The sequence below is a fragment of the Schistocerca cancellata genome, chromosome 3 (genome assembly GCF_023864275.1).
Source record: "Schistocerca cancellata isolate TAMUIC-IGC-003103 chromosome 3, iqSchCanc2.1, whole genome shotgun sequence".
Taxonomy (NCBI): domain Eukaryota; kingdom Metazoa; phylum Arthropoda; class Insecta; order Orthoptera; family Acrididae; genus Schistocerca; species Schistocerca cancellata.
Genome location: NC_064628.1, coordinates 36,919,837 through 36,937,698, shown reverse-complemented (window position 1 = coordinate 36,937,698; position 17,862 = coordinate 36,919,837). Strand labels below are relative to the sequence as shown.

The 17,862-nt window shown below is 40.3% G+C and overlaps 1 protein-coding gene across 2 annotated transcripts in view; it reads right to left on the bottom strand.

The window, feature by feature from the left end:
• Positions 1-10,411: 10,411 nt before the first annotated feature.
• The window catches only part of LOC126176858 (tripeptidyl-peptidase 2), a 347,489-nt gene continuing 340,038 nt past the window's right edge, over positions 10,412-17,862 (bottom strand). For both annotated transcript variants that reach the window (XM_049924044.1, XM_049924045.1), the window contains exons 22-23: positions 11,660-11,855; positions 10,412-11,452 (exon numbers count right to left, since the gene is read on the bottom strand). In XM_049924044.1, coding sequence (XP_049780001.1) covers positions 11,243-11,452; positions 11,660-11,855 — 406 coding nt within the window. In that variant the 3' untranslated portion in view covers positions 10,412-11,242. The remainder of the gene's footprint in view (positions 11,453-11,659; positions 11,856-17,862) is intronic.

Sequence of the window (17,862 nt, the reverse complement as noted above, 5' to 3'; positions counted from 1 at the left end):
TCAAAGTTTTTATATCTTCTCCTTGAACTTTCATTCTTACTCCAAATTTCTTTTAGGTTTTCTCTACTGCTTGTGCAATGTACATACTGCATAACATCAAGGATAGGCTACAACCCTGTCTCACTCCCTTCTCAACCACTGCTTCCCTTTTATGCCCCTCAACTCTTATAACTGCCATCTGGTTTCTGTACAAATTAAATAGCCTTTTTCTATCTGTATTTTATCCCAACCACCTTTAGAATCTGAAGAATAGTATTCCAGTCAACATTGTCAAAATCTTTCTCTAAGTCCACAAATGCTATAAACATAGGTTTGCCTTTCCTTATCCTATATTCTCAGATAAGTTGTAGGGTCAGTATTGCCTCGCGTATTCCTATATTTATCTGGAATCCAAGCTTTTCTTCCCCGAGGTCGGCTTCTTCTAGTTTTTCCATTCTTTTGTAAAAGATTTGTGTTAGTATTTTGCGGTCATGGCTTATTAACCTGTTAGTTCCATAATTTTCACACCTGCTTTCTTTGGAATTGGAATTATTATATTCTCCTTGAAGTCTGAGGCTATTTCGCCTGTCTCATACCTCTTGCTCACCACGTGGAAGAGTTTCGTCTTGGCTGGCTCTCCCAAGGCTATCAGTAGCTCTAATGGAATGTTGTCTACTCCTGGGGCCTTGTTTTGACTTGTTAAATTCTTCACACAGTATCATATCTCCCTTCTCATCTTCCTCTATGTCCTCTCATTTCCATTGCCCTCAAGTGTATCTTTCTTGTATAGTTCTTCTATATACTCCCTCCAACTTTCTGCTTTGCCTTCCTTGCTTAGGACTGGTTGTCCATCTGAACTCTTGATACTCCTTTTTCCTAAGGTCTCTCTAATTTTCCTGTATGGCACTATCTATCCTACCCCTAGTGATATATTCTTCTACAGTCTTACATTTGCCCTCAAGCCATTCCTACTTAGCCATTTTTCACTTCCTGTCAATCTCATTTATTAGACATTTGTATCTGCTTCATTTATTGCATTTTTATATTTTCTACTTTCATTGATTAAGTTCAATATCTCTTATGTTACCCAAGCATTTCTACAAGCCCTGTTCTTTTTACCTACTTGATCCTCTGCTGCCTTCACTGTTTCTTCTTTCAAAGCTAGCCATTCTTCTTCTACTGTATTCCTTTCCCCTGTTCTCGTCAGTCATTCCATAATGCTCCCTCTGAAACACTATAGAACCTCTGGTTCTTTCAGTTTACCCAAGTACGATCTCCTTAAACTCCTACCTTTTTGCAGTTTCTTCAGTTTTAATCTGCAGTTCATAACCAATAAATTGTGGTCCGAGTCTATGTCTGCCCCTGGAAATGTTTTACAATTTAAAATCTGGTTTGTAAATTCCTATCTAACCACTATATAATAAATCTGAAAACTACCAGTGTCTTCAGGTCTCTTCCATGTCTACAGCCTTCTTTCATGATTCTCAAACCAAGTGTTAGCTATGATTGAATAATGCTCTGTGCAAAATTCTACCAGGCGGCTTCCTCTTTCATTCCCTTCTGCCAGTCCATATTCATCTACTACTTTTCCTTCTCTTCCTTCTCCTACTACCTAATTCCAGTCCCCCATGACAATTAAATTTTCATCTCCCTTAACTACGTGAATAGTTTCTTTTATCTATTCATACATTTCCTCAATCTCCTCCACATCTGCAGAGCTGACTGGCATATAAACTTGCTCTGCTGTGGTGGGTGTGGGCTTCAGGTCTATCCTGGCTACAATAATGCGTTCACTATGCTGTTCATAGTAACTTATCTTTGTTCCTGTTTTTTATTCATTATTAGTAGTGTTACTTAAACACCGACTGTTGACACATCCTATATTATCGATAGTATTTGTAAAAGCTATCGATTTTTCGATAAATATTGATTGTTTTAGGCAGGCATTTCAAATGAAAAATAGCTTTCTAAGAATTTTTATTGCTTAAATTACAAAAATACAAGATAGGCAAGTTTTGTTTTATGTAAAGTAAGGTTTTTAAATTCTTGTTGTTTAGTCTGTTGTTTAAAATACAACATTAAAAGATACACTTAAGTTGTTTAAATTCTTCTCCTTTAGTCTGTTGCGTTTTTAAGTAATTAGTTATCCTGCTTTAGAGAATAACCTCTCTGCAGGAATTGAAGTCGCTGGACACCACAAAAATTTAATGTCCATTACATGCAACAAACTATTAGATTTTGCACGATATTCTAATACACAAGCATGCTTGTCTATTACAGGTTTTTCAAAATTTTGATGGAACCACTGAGTGGTGTAATGACATTGACGTTACACTGTTGCTAATTGGGAGGGGTGGGGGGGGGGGGGGGGGTGGGGGGGGGGGTGGGGGGAATGATTTAGATCATCCCATTTCAAACTGTTACACTTTCGACGTATTGGGAGCTGTTCATGGATGCTTCTGTTTCAGGTATTACTCTTGTAGTTATGCAGATGATAGCAGTATACTCTTTCTGAAGTACTTGTGCAGCGTTTTCTGCCTCTTGGAATGTCCTGAAACATGTTTTTGAAACCTAGGATCTAATAATGTCACGAGCATATTAACAGTCAAAGTGTTAAATGGTTTCACTCTTTCATTGAGTGATTTAATCAAGGAATCTAGAACACTTCGTCCTTCATTAGTTAAGGCGCTTTACTACTCTGAAAACTTTGCAGCAATACCTCATATAAGAGGTATAATTGAGGAAGCAGTGATGTACGAATCCCCTGAGATTGTGGTTGTTGCTATGTCAAAAGGTCCAAGAAAATCTATTATCTCCTGTATAGCAGTAGTTTTGAACTTTCATTTATCGCAATCTCAAGCTCACTTCGTACTTCCAAAATTATTTTGAACATGTGGCATTAGCTGTTCCACCGAGTCGGCATCTCTTATCAGTCTCAGTTCTTTTTTGTTTGCTCTTTTTTGAACACTGCGCAGTTTGTCACTGCCTAATGTAGAGTTATGAAAAAGTCACAAATGGGCTTTGTTTTCAATAAAATTTTGGAAAATATTTCTGCTTTGAAACAATCTTCTACTGTTAGTGGGCAAAACAGGGTGAATGTAGAACCCTTAAGCTTTAGGCAGCTCTTTTGTAACTTCAGCGTTGTCTGTAACCACTACTACTGTCTTATCACAGATACTGTATCCTAATAAGATTTGATTGATGACCTGAGAAAATGTGATGTTAAAGTAACCTGCTGGTATCTCTGAAATTTTGCATAATATTGTCAAAAAAATTCTTTTTCCAATGTCATTTATCTGAAAAATTGCTTTCCTGTATAAAAAAATAATTCTCATATAAAATGGATGAATGTATTTATTGTCGATGTTACATTGAACTTCAGTGCCTTAGAAGCATGGGGAAAGCAGGAAGAGGAATAATAATAATAATAATAATAATAATAATAAGAAGAAGAAGAAGAAGAAGAAGAAAGAGGTGGTCACCATAAGGAATAGGGACACGATAGGGGAAGTGTTGACTGATCTGCTATGCAATGCTGCCACCTTAGGTGTGCATGCTTGCTAATGAACCGCAGCAGATACGGTGTAAACTGCACATGCAAATAACAAGATTGAAACTGTGTTGAAGAGATCAAGGGTGGCTTCTTCACTCATTATGTTTTTTCTCAGTTGAGTTTATACTCAGTACAAAACAAAAGGGCCTTCACTCTACTGCAGTGCTACAGCTGCTACATCACTGAGATCGGGAACAACTTGTGATCTTAGTGCAGTTGACATATAGTGTGTAGCTTGTAGAAGTTTTGTTGGGTGTTTTGCCTTTTGTCAGGGGGGGGGGGGGGGGGCACAGAGCAGTATAAAGGGCACAATACGTTATTAATGAAGGATAAGGAAAGGTGCACCGAGAGACAGCAGTGCTAGCACCTTCACCCGCCATACTGACATATTCCTATAATATACCTCCGCCACTCGAAGTCTGCACTTGACAGAACCTGACACACAACATTTTGTTGGCTTCACTGTAGTGGCGATACAACAGCTTCCATTATACAATAGCTAGAGTTTTCCATTACCATTATTTACAACTTGCTATGGGTAGTTGTTTTTTGAAAATATATGCATTAATATAGACAGTTTTAAAGCCCCATAAGTTTTATTTCTATTCCGATTCGCTGTAACAATGGAAGCTCTTCCGCATCAATTGCTACAAAAGCAAGTTTTCCGCGCAACAGGAAAAATCCAAGACCTTCTCGGTTCAACCAAGGACCCACCAGGTCCGACAGCACCAGGTGTGTACAAGATTGGATGCGAATGTGGGATGCAATATATAGAACAGACGCAGTGTTGCATCTCACAGCGCCGCAGTGAACACATTAGGCATGTACGCTTGGGTCAGACCAACAAATCTGCTGCGGCTGAACATAGTATTGACGAGAAGCACACCTTCGATTTCGAGGAACAAAGAAAATATGCAGTACAAACGGATTTTGGGACTCAGTAATCAAAGAGTCGATAGAAATACGATTACACGACAACCTAATCAACCATGACAGTGGCTACCATCTCAGAACAGCCTGGGAGTCTGCAATCAGGAAAATCAGAGAAGAACATTCTGTTCCACCAAGGGCCATGTACGGAGCAGACTGACACAGATGCCGGGACTCCAATAACTCCACGCACGCGTCCCTCCCACCACACCACTGGCCGATCCAGGCACATTGGATGATTCCGCGGGCGCGTGATTGGCCAGCTGCGGGAAACGGAGAGCGGTCCAGCAGAGATATAAGCCCGCGACCGACGATACCCTGACACTTCGCCTGAAGATGATGGAGACACATTCCACCGAAACGTTGCTACTAGACAACAATGCTACTCGGCTGACAACCCGTGAAGACTTTATATACGAAATTCGCCAAGAACGCCTGCACTCGCATATAACACAAGCTAGTTGTTTATAAACTCTGAAGACAGCTACACAATAACTGTAACACCACTGCCAACTGATTTTGCTATGCTGTATTAATTTTGGTTCACACGGTGTTGGCGTTCGTTTCTCACTTGTTAGTCTGCTATCGCACAAACTCTCAAGTGAAAACTTTGGGCGCAGACTCGGCAATGTTTTGAGAAAGTGCATTATAGAGACATCTATGTTCAAATGTGTTCCTTATTTGTAGTAATGAATAAGAAAATATGTTAAGCCTATTGTAATGAAATTATTCAATGATTTGTTATGGTTGGCAGTATCTGTAAACTGAACACAAATGACAACGGCTTCAGATTTCTATTGACAAGAAGGGTGAAGGTGAATGGGGCCGGGGATGGGAGGTGTGAGACTGCCAAGAAATACCTTACAAGTTACGCTGACTTGACTTACACTGACATGTACTGATCGGAAGAATGAAACGAAACTCAGCATGGCATACATGAGTTAAAGAAAGAAACCTTTTTAAAAATGTTAGTAACATGTGCATAGATTCTGCGTTGCGATTACCTGCAGTTTTTGTCACTTTTAATAGGGTGAAACTAATATTTCATCTATAATAAATGGCAGTATGCCTTCATTTGCATTGCTTTTCCAAAAGCCCGTTGTAACACTAAAAAACTTACATTTTGTAAGAGCTTTTTCTCATTTGTTTTTTAACTCTTTCTACAGTTTTGAGATCAGTAAACTTATAAGTGCCATTTTGTCTGGCAACTCATATCTGCTATGTAAGGTATAAACAATTTTTTTCAAACCTTGATGGTTGGAAGTTCTGTATGGCAGCACATCGACAGCAGTCATTTATGCATAAAGAGAGACAATTTGGTTGCACCTCTTGCACTTGATCTAGCTCACAAGTTGATCCCTCGCCTTTCAATTCTGTTACTAATTCTTGGTTCCTAGTTTTTCACCATGATTTCATTGTAGTGGTCTCTTTAACTAGCTCTATTCCCTGATCATGTTTATAATCTTTAACGCAGATGGTACACTTCACAAACTGACTATTATCTTCCGCATCCTCCACATTCTTAACAAATATCCACACAGATGATTGATTTTTGCAGTTTATTTTCAAAATGATAACAAGTGACTATTTACACAACTCCTACATAAACAAAATAGTCTTGGAAGCACGGAATTTCCTCAGCCAACAGACTATTGGTGGCACGTGAAAAGCACTGATTGTTTCATATCGGCACCATTCAGAACACTTCTTCGCTGCTGTGCTCTTTGTCTCACTCCTGCCAACAACGGAGATTCAACAGTTGTGGCACTGTAGTTGGGTGATGTAGAATAATCCCGTTGTGTGGCGTTTAAATAATGAAATGATTGATCAAGAAGCCATTGTTGACACATTGAGGTCACCTCTTACAATACCCCATAGAGCTAGAAGATTTTAAGGCATAATTCTTCCTCATGATGCTCGAAAAATTATTAATATGGTTGCAGAATGATGTAATCTCAAAAAATGGAAAAAATAAAAATAAAATTAATCATGAGTTTATTCGCCCGCTTCACAAGTTTCAAACAGGGGGTTTCAGCATAAATGGCCAGTTTATTCGCCTGCTTCACAAGTTTCAAACAGGGGGTTTCAGCATAAATGGCCAAGAGCTTAAGAAATACCTACAAGATTTGGAGTTTTGCAAAAAACATTCCTGGGCATTCACACTCACCTCTTGGCAAGAAGAGATTAGTTTTGTCTCACATCCACTGAAACATTCACATTTCGGCCAAATTATTTATCAATATGCACTGAATGCTGTGAAAGCAGATAGACGAATCTGCTCCAGTCTGGAATCCCTGAACCATTACACCAACAACCTGAAAACAGCTTTCGCATCCCGCAACTACCCTCCCGACCTGGTACAGAAGCAAATAACAAGAGCCACTTCCTCATCCCTTCACACCCAGAACCTCCAAAGAAGAACCACAAAAGTGCCCCACTGGTGACAGGATACTTTCCGGGACTGGATCAGACTCTGAATGTGGCTCTCCAGCAGGGATACGACTTCCTCAAATCCTGCCCTGAAATGAGATCCATTCTTCATGAAATCCTCCCCACTCCACCAAGAGTGTCTTTCCGCTGTCCACCTAACTTTCGTAACCTCTTAGTTCATCCCTATGAAATCCCCAAACCACCTTCCATACCCTCTGGCTCCTACCCTTGTAACTGACCCCGGTGTAAAACCTGTCCCATGCACCCTCCCACCACCACCTACTCCAGTCCTGTAACCCGGAAGGTGTACACAATCAAAGGCAGAGCCACGTGTGAAAGCACCCACGTGATCTACCAACTGACCTGCCTACACTGTGAAGCTTTCTGTGTGGGAATGACCAGCAACAAACTGTCCATTCGCATGAATGGACACAGGCAGACAGTGTTTGTTGGTAATGAGGATCACTCTGTGGCTAAATACGCCTTGGTGCCACGGCCAGCACATCTTGGCACAGTGTTGCGCCGTCCGGGTTATTTGGATACTTCCCACTAACACCAACCTGTCAGAACTCCGGAGATGGGAACTTGCCCTTCAATATATCCTCTCTTCTCGTTATCCGCCAGGCCTCAACCTCCGCTAATTTCAAGTTGCCGCCACTCATACCTCACCTGTCTTTCAACATCATCTTTGCCTCTGTACTTCCGCCTCGACTGACATCTCTACTCAAACTCTTTGCTTTTACAAATGTCTGCATGTGTGTGTATGTGCGGATGGATATGTGTGTGTGCGCGCGCGAGTGTATACCTGTCCTTTTTTCCCCCTAAGGTAAGTCTTTCCGCTCCCGGGATTGGAATGACTCCTTACCCTCTCCCTTAAAACCCATATCCTTTTGTCTTTCCTTCTCCTTCCCTCTTTCCTGATGAGGCAACAGTTTGTTGCGAAAGCTTGGATTTTGTGTGTATGTTTGTGTTCGTTTGTGTGTCTGTCGACCTGCCAGCACTTTCATTTGGTAAGTCACATCATCTTTGTTTTTAGGTATATATTTTTCCTTCGTGGAATATATATAACACGCTCCACATCATAAGGGCTACAGTACCGTGCGATTGATCAATGGAACACGCAGCCAACTAACTAACAAAGCAAGTAAATAATAAAGGAAGTAGTTGTTAAAACTCTCACAATACTGATGTACACTTTTTTTTAGGTTTTCGTAGGATTCTTATCCGCCACTTATATTTTTTCACCTTTTGCAATGTTTGTTGTCGCAAAAAATGCTGAGTTGCACTGTGATTTGGAGTCCATGTTAAACTGCAGTTTGCCCATAACTGGTGGGCCAGTTGGAGGAAGGTAACAGCATACCATCTCTAACAGGATCATGGCCTAGTAAAGCAATGTGGTGTTCAATCCAATCTTTGGATTGATAACACCTTTGCTTTATTAAAGTTGTATTAATGAGGATATTGGTGACGTAAGTATTGAGAGCAGATAATAATCCTTGGAGACATGAAAAAGTTTGAAGGTACATACCAGACACTAAGCGGCAGAGTAAAAAATGGAAATTTGGACTATCTGTGGTGAAGAATAATGTATATGAATCTGATAGCAGCCAATAATTACACGACACTGAGGCGTGGCACCTTATATCACTCCTGTCTGGAGCCTGTGTATCGGGAGAATGACTCGTGCATGCACAGTGACAGAGGGTCTGAAGCAGGTTCAGTTGAGTACGTAGTTCTAATTTTCATCTGGTAGAGGACAGTAGCGGACAGGACTAAACAGAAAGAACTGTGATGTAGTTAAAAATTTTGACCACCAGTGTACAGTAGTGCACACACACAGTCAAGAAACTGGTCAAGAGAATGTTTTTGTGAAATGTTCTATTTATTTCTTGAAGTCTTTTTTGTTTGTTTATTTACAGCTTTGCAATGTGAATGATGCATGAATGTGGTCTAAAGTAAATATGTAGATCATTGTTCTAGTGATGAACGCTGTATGAACTAGTATGTGAAAGTCTGAAGACAGTGTGAATGCAGACAATGGAGAATTTTGTATCATAATATGTTAAGCAAGTTTATGGTACAAGGAAAGCTAATTGGAGTGTAATTGCAAATAGTTAATAATGTAAAGTACAAACAAAATATCATAAGGTAAAGTACAAACAAAATATCAGAATGTTAAATATTTATTTTGGGAAAAAGTACAGTTCGAAAGTGTTTCATTTGTTGATTGGTTAGTCATGAAAAGTGCGGACTAATGCAGGAGAATATTGTTCTTCCTATTGCTATTAAAGAAAACTGACCAATCAGAATGGTGTATTCTTCACGTATTTTCTCTTGGAGGTATAGAATGTTACAACAGTCTAACTGGTCAGGGCCCAGCCTTTCAATGGTACGGTCATGTGCAGTATGAGCTTCGAAGGAAGTTGTAATTTGCCGGTTTTAGTTGCGATACATTTTTCAAAAGTGTTTTAAAGTGAAGGCATATTTATTACTGTGGTTTTTTTTAGAAAGTAAGGATTTTCTAAGTACTTTTGTGTATGAGAAAAGACAGTAACTCCGCGTGGCATATCGAGCAGATCGCTGACTAAAAACCTGTGTGCATTAGACACCGATAAACTTTTAGTGTGGCGAGCATTTTCATTTAAGAGCAATCCATGCTTAGTAGCTGTTCAGATTTCAGGAAATACGATACCATAAATGTGCTAACATGAATGAAAGGGTCTGTGCATTACTATGTTAAGATTAGCATGGGCTTGGCAGTGAATGTGTACATTCTCAGAGTTCAGAATATACCAAAGTTTTGCCAGTATTTCCACCTTTCATTCAAAATCAACACATTTCCCGATTCTTAGAATAGTTACGTTGTATGTGGCGAGTATGGTGTGAGTTGCAGTACGGTAGGTTTCTGCTCGACTTTCCTACTGGTGATCTGCTGCAATGACTTCACAGGTAGATGCAGGTAATGGACGAATGTAACCACACAGCCACAACATCTTTTAACAAAACTACTTTCTAGTCTTGAACAGCAGTAACTACACAGTTCGTATTAACTACCAAACATGTGCTCAAATTGCTATGAAAACTGTGTGTGTGTGTGTGTGTGTGTGCGCGCGCACGCACGCACGCACGCACACACACACACGCACACACACACACACACACACACACACACACACACACACACAGAGAGAGAGAAATAGTAAGTGCACATAAGTTAATAATCACTAACTGTGTTATGTTTTATTTACCTAATACCTAACCAAAGTTGTGGATCAATGGTTGTGTGTTGGCCCCTACGGTCATAAAAGGTTGGTGTTCAAGTCTAGGTTAGGCTTAAAGTCCTTCTGGATTCATCCAAAAGGCAGCAACATTCTCACTGCTGTTTATGCGTCTATCAGTGGCTCAACATCTGAACTAAACAGTTGTTTTTTATCCTTACTACTTTCATTATTCACATCTAAGTCATAGCACAGTATCAGATATACATATAAGTTTTCATATCAGAAACTCATACCTATCAATTTTTTCAATCTTATTTGTAATATCTCAAAACTATCCATACAGTTTCTGCAAGGGCTACAAATTATAAGGAACACACAAAATAACACTTTTCTCTATGACATCTGCAACTAATAAGAGCAGTTATATTTGTTTCTCACCTATTGATTTATTAATATTTCACCTTTATAATTAGCAAATTCTAGTCAAAATAAAAAGTATACAACAAAAATTGATTGCGACTACTATAAAAGTCCATATATAAAACTAATGGACTTTTGTTTCTTCTTTAAGAATTTGCTTGCTTTTCCTGGCTTAATATGTAATTCAATGGTAGCACCACACAAAAAAATGAGACTAAAAAAGTGTGTCCACTATTCAGTGATTAATAAGAAGCAACAAATTTAGGCACTGTAAATTAATAATACCATGGATCATTTTATGACAGGTCCACTTGTAGGATGAGAAGAAACAATTGTTTAAAAAAAATTTCAGTATGCATTTTCCACACTGTATTGTCTTGGAAAAGAAATACTTATGGTTAAGCATTTAAAAAGAATATGAAAAATAACATAATATCACAGTCTCTTTTCACAACAGAGTAACAGGTTCATTTTGTCCCTTCTTAATTGGCATAACTTTTGTTGCAGTCTACCACACATGCCCAGTTCAAATTAATGATCTGGACAAGAAGAGTTTTAGTTTGTACTGATTAGCTGTCAGAAGAAGAGACACCTAACTAAATACAATCCACACCATGTGAAGAGATGCACTGATTAGATAAAAATTTCAAAATTATTTCTAGTCAGCTTTGAGGTTAACCAGAGTTGCACAGCTACAAATGCCAAGTCATCAGAATGGACGGTATGAAGGTGGGTGCCGTACTGGCAGTGATGACTGCAAGAGTTGCACTACATGATCCCAGCCAAGAAGGCGGGCAAAATCCACTATACGTTCATCCAGTTCACGAGTTGGCTTCTCTTCAGTCAATTTTAGTAACAACTTCATAACTCTTCCATAGTGTTGGTGGACAAAAGAATGCCACATTGAAAAGTAAATTACCTGAAAAGAGACCATCTAATTAAGCTCTAAATTTTTCCATTAGTAATTAACCTGAACAAAATTATTTTACGGTGTGAAATGAGCTATCAGCGATTGTGAAAAACTGTTGGTAAATTGTTTGATCTATCTCAAAAATGGCCACGATTCTACTTCATCTACAAATTTACCTTAAAATACTCAAATTAAACTGTTAGCAAACACACTTACTTTACTGTCTGTTGCGTCAGTAAACTTAAGAAGGGAATGCCATGCCTCGTCCACATTATTTATAAGTTTACTCAGCTCTTCTTTACATTCCTCTTTGTTCTTGCTATCATGCTCCAAAATTCGATATAGGCGACAATAAGCAACACCTCGGCGGTACAAGCTTTCAATTAGTGCTTGCTTCTGGCGCTCCATTGCACTGAAACATTACAAACCCAGACTCCAATGACAAATCTCCTGCACTAACAGTTACTGCAATCTTTTTTTGTGAATACCAATACAGTTCTTGACTAAACAACAGCTCAGAAATTCGACCAAACATGACTATTAGAAGAAAGTGCTTTCATTAGACAAAATATCAGTTTAGGGAAAGACTTTCAGCCTTGATTTTGAGGAACACTATATGAATTTATTCAACAGAGGTTATGATTAGAAGGATATTATTTTAAACATTGTGCTTATTTTGAAGTAACTGCACAAAATAAAAATATTACGATTACGCTTTGTTCACTTTTAGTATAAACAAAGGGTTACCTCCTTACACATGGCAGGAATGTGGTTCAATACTTCATGTGATTTTCACATGACTATGAATATTATAGTGCCTATCTCTTACAGCAACAAGCCCACATAAATAGACAGTTAAACTTTCAAAATGTTATAGAAATAACACCACTGGTCAGAATGACAAAGTTGCAATGGATTATTATAAGAGAAGGGGGAAAACGTATGGCAGACAGAAAAAAATAGTGTGAAAATTGATCACTAGATGGCACTGTATGTGTCAGAATACTTAAATGAAAACACCTGACATGCGCATGACCCACTGAAGTTGGTATAAACATGCCGGCTACATGGCCTTTCCTCCTTTCACATCTGCGACATTTGCCATGACTGTCTCAATGCAGGATCGTGCTATGCCTGTAAAGCTGTATTACAAGAATGATGACTGTGCACACATCGCTCTGCAGAAGTTCTGGACACTGAAGGGTTTGGAAAAAAGGCGTTGGTCTGATGACTGCCGTGGGTCTGGAGAAAATGATTCAGAAATTTGAAAAGACAGGTTCTTTTGTTATGCAACCTGGTAGAGGGTGGAAACAAATTGATTCGACGTCAGTGGAAGCAGTGGCCACAGCAATAGCAATGCAGGAGGAGGCAAGTGGTGGTATGCAAACATGTAGTGCATGGAGAACTGTCCGAACATTGGACGTACCCATCAGCATGGTGTGTAAAATCCTACAAATCATCCTTCTTTGCTATCCACTCAAAATTACCCACTTGCACGAGTTGCTTCCTGTTGACCTGCCAGCAAGAAACCTTTGCTTTAGAATTTCTTGCTTGAATGGAAGTGGACAATGATTGGTTGTGGAAGATTTTGTGGGCAGATGAATCCCACTTCCACCTGACAGGATACGTCAATACACAATTGTCAAATATGGGCAATGGAAAATCCACACACAAATCAACCAATGCCACTTCATCCTGAAAAGGTCACTGTGTGTAGCAGGTTTACAGCATCATTTATCATAGGGCCATATTTTTTCGAAGAGACTGGTGCTTCCGGTCCTGTTACCTGTACCTTCACTAGTAAGTGCTATGAGTGCATTTTGCGCAATCAAGTCGTTCCAGCTCTCGAATAGCATAGACGAGATCATTTTTATGCAAGATGGCACATCTTCGCACATTGCAAATCCAGTTAAGCATCTGCTGAAGCACAATTTCGGAAATGCTAGAATTATACGCTGCCATTTCCCTACAGCCTGGCTGGCCCGACCACCTGATCTTAATCCATGTGACTTCTGGCTGTGAGTCTATCTGAAAGATGTTGTGTTCAGTGTTCCAATTGCACACTTTGCTGCACTGAAGGCACGCATTGCGCAACACATTCTGAACATGACCCCGGAAACACTTCGATCAGTTGTGGAACGTGCTGTTTCTCGATTTCAACTTGTTGCAGAAAATGGTGGACAGCGTACTGAACACGTTTTGCGCCAGTCACACGGAAATTAATAATCTTATTTGATTTTGACTAATGCTTTTTATGTGGTGTTTGGCCTCAGGACAATTAAAAACCGATTTTTCCCAGATGACCTTGCCGTGGTGGATGGGCTTATGTAACTAACAGTATCACACCTGTACAACCATGCACACTGAGTAGTACAGTTTGTTTAATGTCAAACGTACACCTTAGGCATTGTCGTATGATTCATTTGTCATTTGTAGTCGATCACTATTAAATTATAATGCCTACAGTGCCATCTATTGCTACATTTTGTAACTATTTATTTTTCTTCTGCTATACATTTTCCATCTTCTCCAATAATATTTTGTTGCAATTTGACATCATTCTGACCAGTGGTGTTATTTCTACAGTGGTTTGAAAGTTTAACTTTAATTATACTCACCCTGTATTTCAACATTCTGTCTCCTACTAAAAGTGTGATGGTTTTGTACAGACTGCATGATGTAGCTTACTGAAATTTAGTCACTGCCACTTGAAAGAAGGATATGACAACTAAACATTTCAGTTGTAAGATGTCCACTACAATTTTTGGATGGATAGATGAGTGGTACAGTTGACATACTACTTCGTTAAAGTCATGTGTTGCACAATGTATTTAGGATCGACGAATGATAATCATGGACTGCTAAATAAAATTTGATTATTTAATGCAATTTGGAAGTTGAGCAAGTGTGCTGACCATGGATTTTCTCTGTATATGCACGTTAACCACAAAGCAATGGAGATGGTAGTGCTATTGTGTGTAGCGATGCTGGCGGCGGCTCGCGTTTGGCCACACTTACTGTTCTTGATGTTTTTCCTGTGCCGTGGACCCCCCCCCCCCCCCCCCCACCTCGGAGTTTGCTGGCCTCCATGGAAGACCAAGGCCATGCCAATGCAAGAAAAAGTCATAGAACAAAAGAAGTTCACGTTATCAGGGCCAGTTATGAACTGTGACTATGATCATGGCTAATCTATTTGAGGTACACTTGTCAAGCGGACAAAGAATATTGTATGAAGTTTTTTCCTGAATGTAAAAAGTTTCTAGTTTACGAAAGAAAGACAGTGATAAAAGGGATACATGGTATAGATGGACAGTAATTTGTAGCGAGGTGCTGGGGGAGGGGGGTAGAAACCCGCCGTCCAGCTAATGAATTGCATTACTCAGCAAAACTGTCATGGAGGTACCTATGAAACATTGCAATGGATGGATTGATTGACTGGGTTAAAGGGACCAAACTACGAGGCCACTGGCCCATCAGTTTATTACGTTTCAAGCTGCGGTCCAGAAAAAGAAGACTGAGCATCCAGCATGATGGAGGTCAGAAAAGAGCTTCTGAACAGTCACATGCAGTGGATGTTGAGGGTAGCACTGGTCAATAACCTGAAGACTACTCAGGGAATCACTGCTGATTAAAACATCTTGTTGGTGCAAGAACAAATATAACAAGGGGCTCAAGCGATCGCCACTGATTCTGCAGTGAACACACTGCATCTGTCCAGCAGAGAGGGAAGTTCACTGTATCTTGCATGTTTGTAGGCAAAACCAGTTCGTTCATCAACTGTAGAGCCAGCAAAGTCTACCAATTTTGAACCTGAAGATACATGAAGGATAGTCAGGAATAGTCGGCAAAAAATCAAGGCATCACCAGAGTGTTTCAGCCCAAAGGATAGGTTGAGACAGATCCACACACAAGGTACACACTACGTGGGCATGTGCGATTGTTCCCTGACAAGAGGTGTGTGTGTGTGTGTGTGTGTGTGTGTGTGTGTGTGTGTGTGTGTGTGTGTGTGTGTGTGTGTGTGTGGCGGGGGGGGGGGGAGGACATTATTATGGGGGGGGGGGGGGGGGGATTGTTCAGAACAGAGAGGCTGTATGCAAACTGCAATCATGACTTCATGACTCCTCTCCTAGGCTGCAGCTGTGGGATGTGGATCTCCCTTCCTGGAGAAAGGGCATTATAATTCGGATGCTCAGTGAGCAGCAAACATATATTACATAGTTGGACAGTAGTTGTTAGTGCCTGGTGTGTAGTGGAGGGTCCCAACCTCGACAAGTAGGCTGTTTGCAGGGCTGGCACGAAAAGCACCTGTCTCAAGTCAGACCTCACAATGGTGCATCGGATGCAGCATTTGCAATGCTGAAGACGATGCTGTGCCATAATGCCAGACTCCCATAATCAAGATGGAACAGGATCAGAGCTTTGTAAAACCACGAAAGTGTGGAGCAGTCTGTGCCCCAGCTGGGGTTATGGAGGCAGTGAAGAGTATTAAGGTGCAACCAGCATGTTTGTGTAGGTTGGCAAAGATGGTGAAGCCACGTAAACCAGGCATCAAAGACCAGTCCCAAACGATAAGACTCCACCACGTTGAGCAGTTGGTCGTCAAGGTAGAGTTCTGGGTGTGGATGGATCAAATGACAGCGACAGAAGAACATGATGCATGAAAACCAGCAGCCACACAAAAATCATTAGCATACAGAATAGACGACACCGTAGATCACACAACTTCAGCAGAAGCTCCATGTAATGTAACCACTATGAAAATGGAACTGATTTTATAACAGCTGTTGTAAATAATATAATGAAACTAGAAGAGAAATATGGTGGAGCTCGAATTTTGCACAACAGCAAATCTTGCACTAGTATTGAAAGTGTCAGTGCAGTCACATTTTTAATCATACACAATTCTCATTATTTCCTGATAGTTTCAGAGCTTGTGATAATATTTTACAATATTAGCCGATAACATTTGTCTGTTTCCGCAAGCCCAACTTGAGGCAGGACTCAAGATGTTATTGTCACCGTTATGCCTTATCAGTTTCAAACAAATGTAGATAGTTTTCCGTTCCACAACAGGTCTGCAACGAATATGTGATGATTAACAAAAACAAGCCCGTCTGTGACTCGAACTCAGATTTCCTGTTTTTCACAAACATTTGCCCTAACCATTACACTATCTGATCACACCACTAGAAGTTCATTTCTGAACATTACTTCACCAATGTCATTTTATTCTCATTGCATTTATCCACTCCAAGTCACTAAGCTAACCCATGGTTGCTTCATCAGGAAAGAGGGAAGGAGAGGGAAAGACTAAAGGATGTGGGTTTTAAGGGACACACACACACACACCACACACACACACACACACACACACACACACACACACACAAGCAGACATTTGTAAAGGCAAAGAGTTTTCCAGCAGACATATGTCCGCTTGTGTCTATATGTGTGCGGATATATATATATATTTCCGCTCCCGGGACTGGAATGACTCCTTACCCTCTCCCTTAAAACCCACATCCTTTCGTCTTTCCCTCTCCTTCCCTCTTTCCTGATGAGGCAACAGTTTGTTGCGAAAGCTTGAATTTTGTGTGTATGTTTGTGTTCGTTTGTGTGTCTGTCGACCTGCCAGCACTTTCATTTGGTAAGTCACATCATCTTTGTTTTTAGGTATATTTTTCCTTCGTGGAATGTTTCCTTCTATTATAACCATATATATATATATATATATATATATATATATATATATATATATATATATATATATATATATATGAGTATGTGGTCGGGAGTATGTGGCTGAGGGACTGCGTCAGCTTTCAGACAACACCACATACAAAGTTTGCCAAGGTAATCCCATTCCTGATGTCCAGGCAGAGCTTCAAGGAATCCTCAGAACCTTAGGCCCCCTACAAAACCTTTCACCTGACTCCATCAACCTCCTGACCCCACCGACACCCCGCACCCCTACCTTCTACCTTCTTCCTAAAATTCACAAACCCAATCATCCCGGCCGCCCCATTGTAGCTGGTTACCAAGCCCCCACAGAACGTATCTCTGCCTACGTGGATCAACACCTTCAACCCATTACATGCAGTCTCCCATCCTTCATCAAAGACACCAACCACTTTCTCGAACGCCTGGAATCCTTACCCAGTCCGTTACCCCCAGAAACCATCCTTGTAACCATTGATGCCACTTCCTTATACACAAATATCCCGCACGTCCAGGGCCTCGCTGCGATGGAGCACTTCCTTACACGCCGATCACCTGCCACCCTACCTAAAACCTCTTTCCTCATTACCTTAGCTAGCTTCATCCTGACCCACAACTTCTTCACTTTTGAAAACCAGACATACCAACAATTAAAGGGAACAGCCATGGGTACCAGGATGGCCCCCTCGTACGCCAACCTA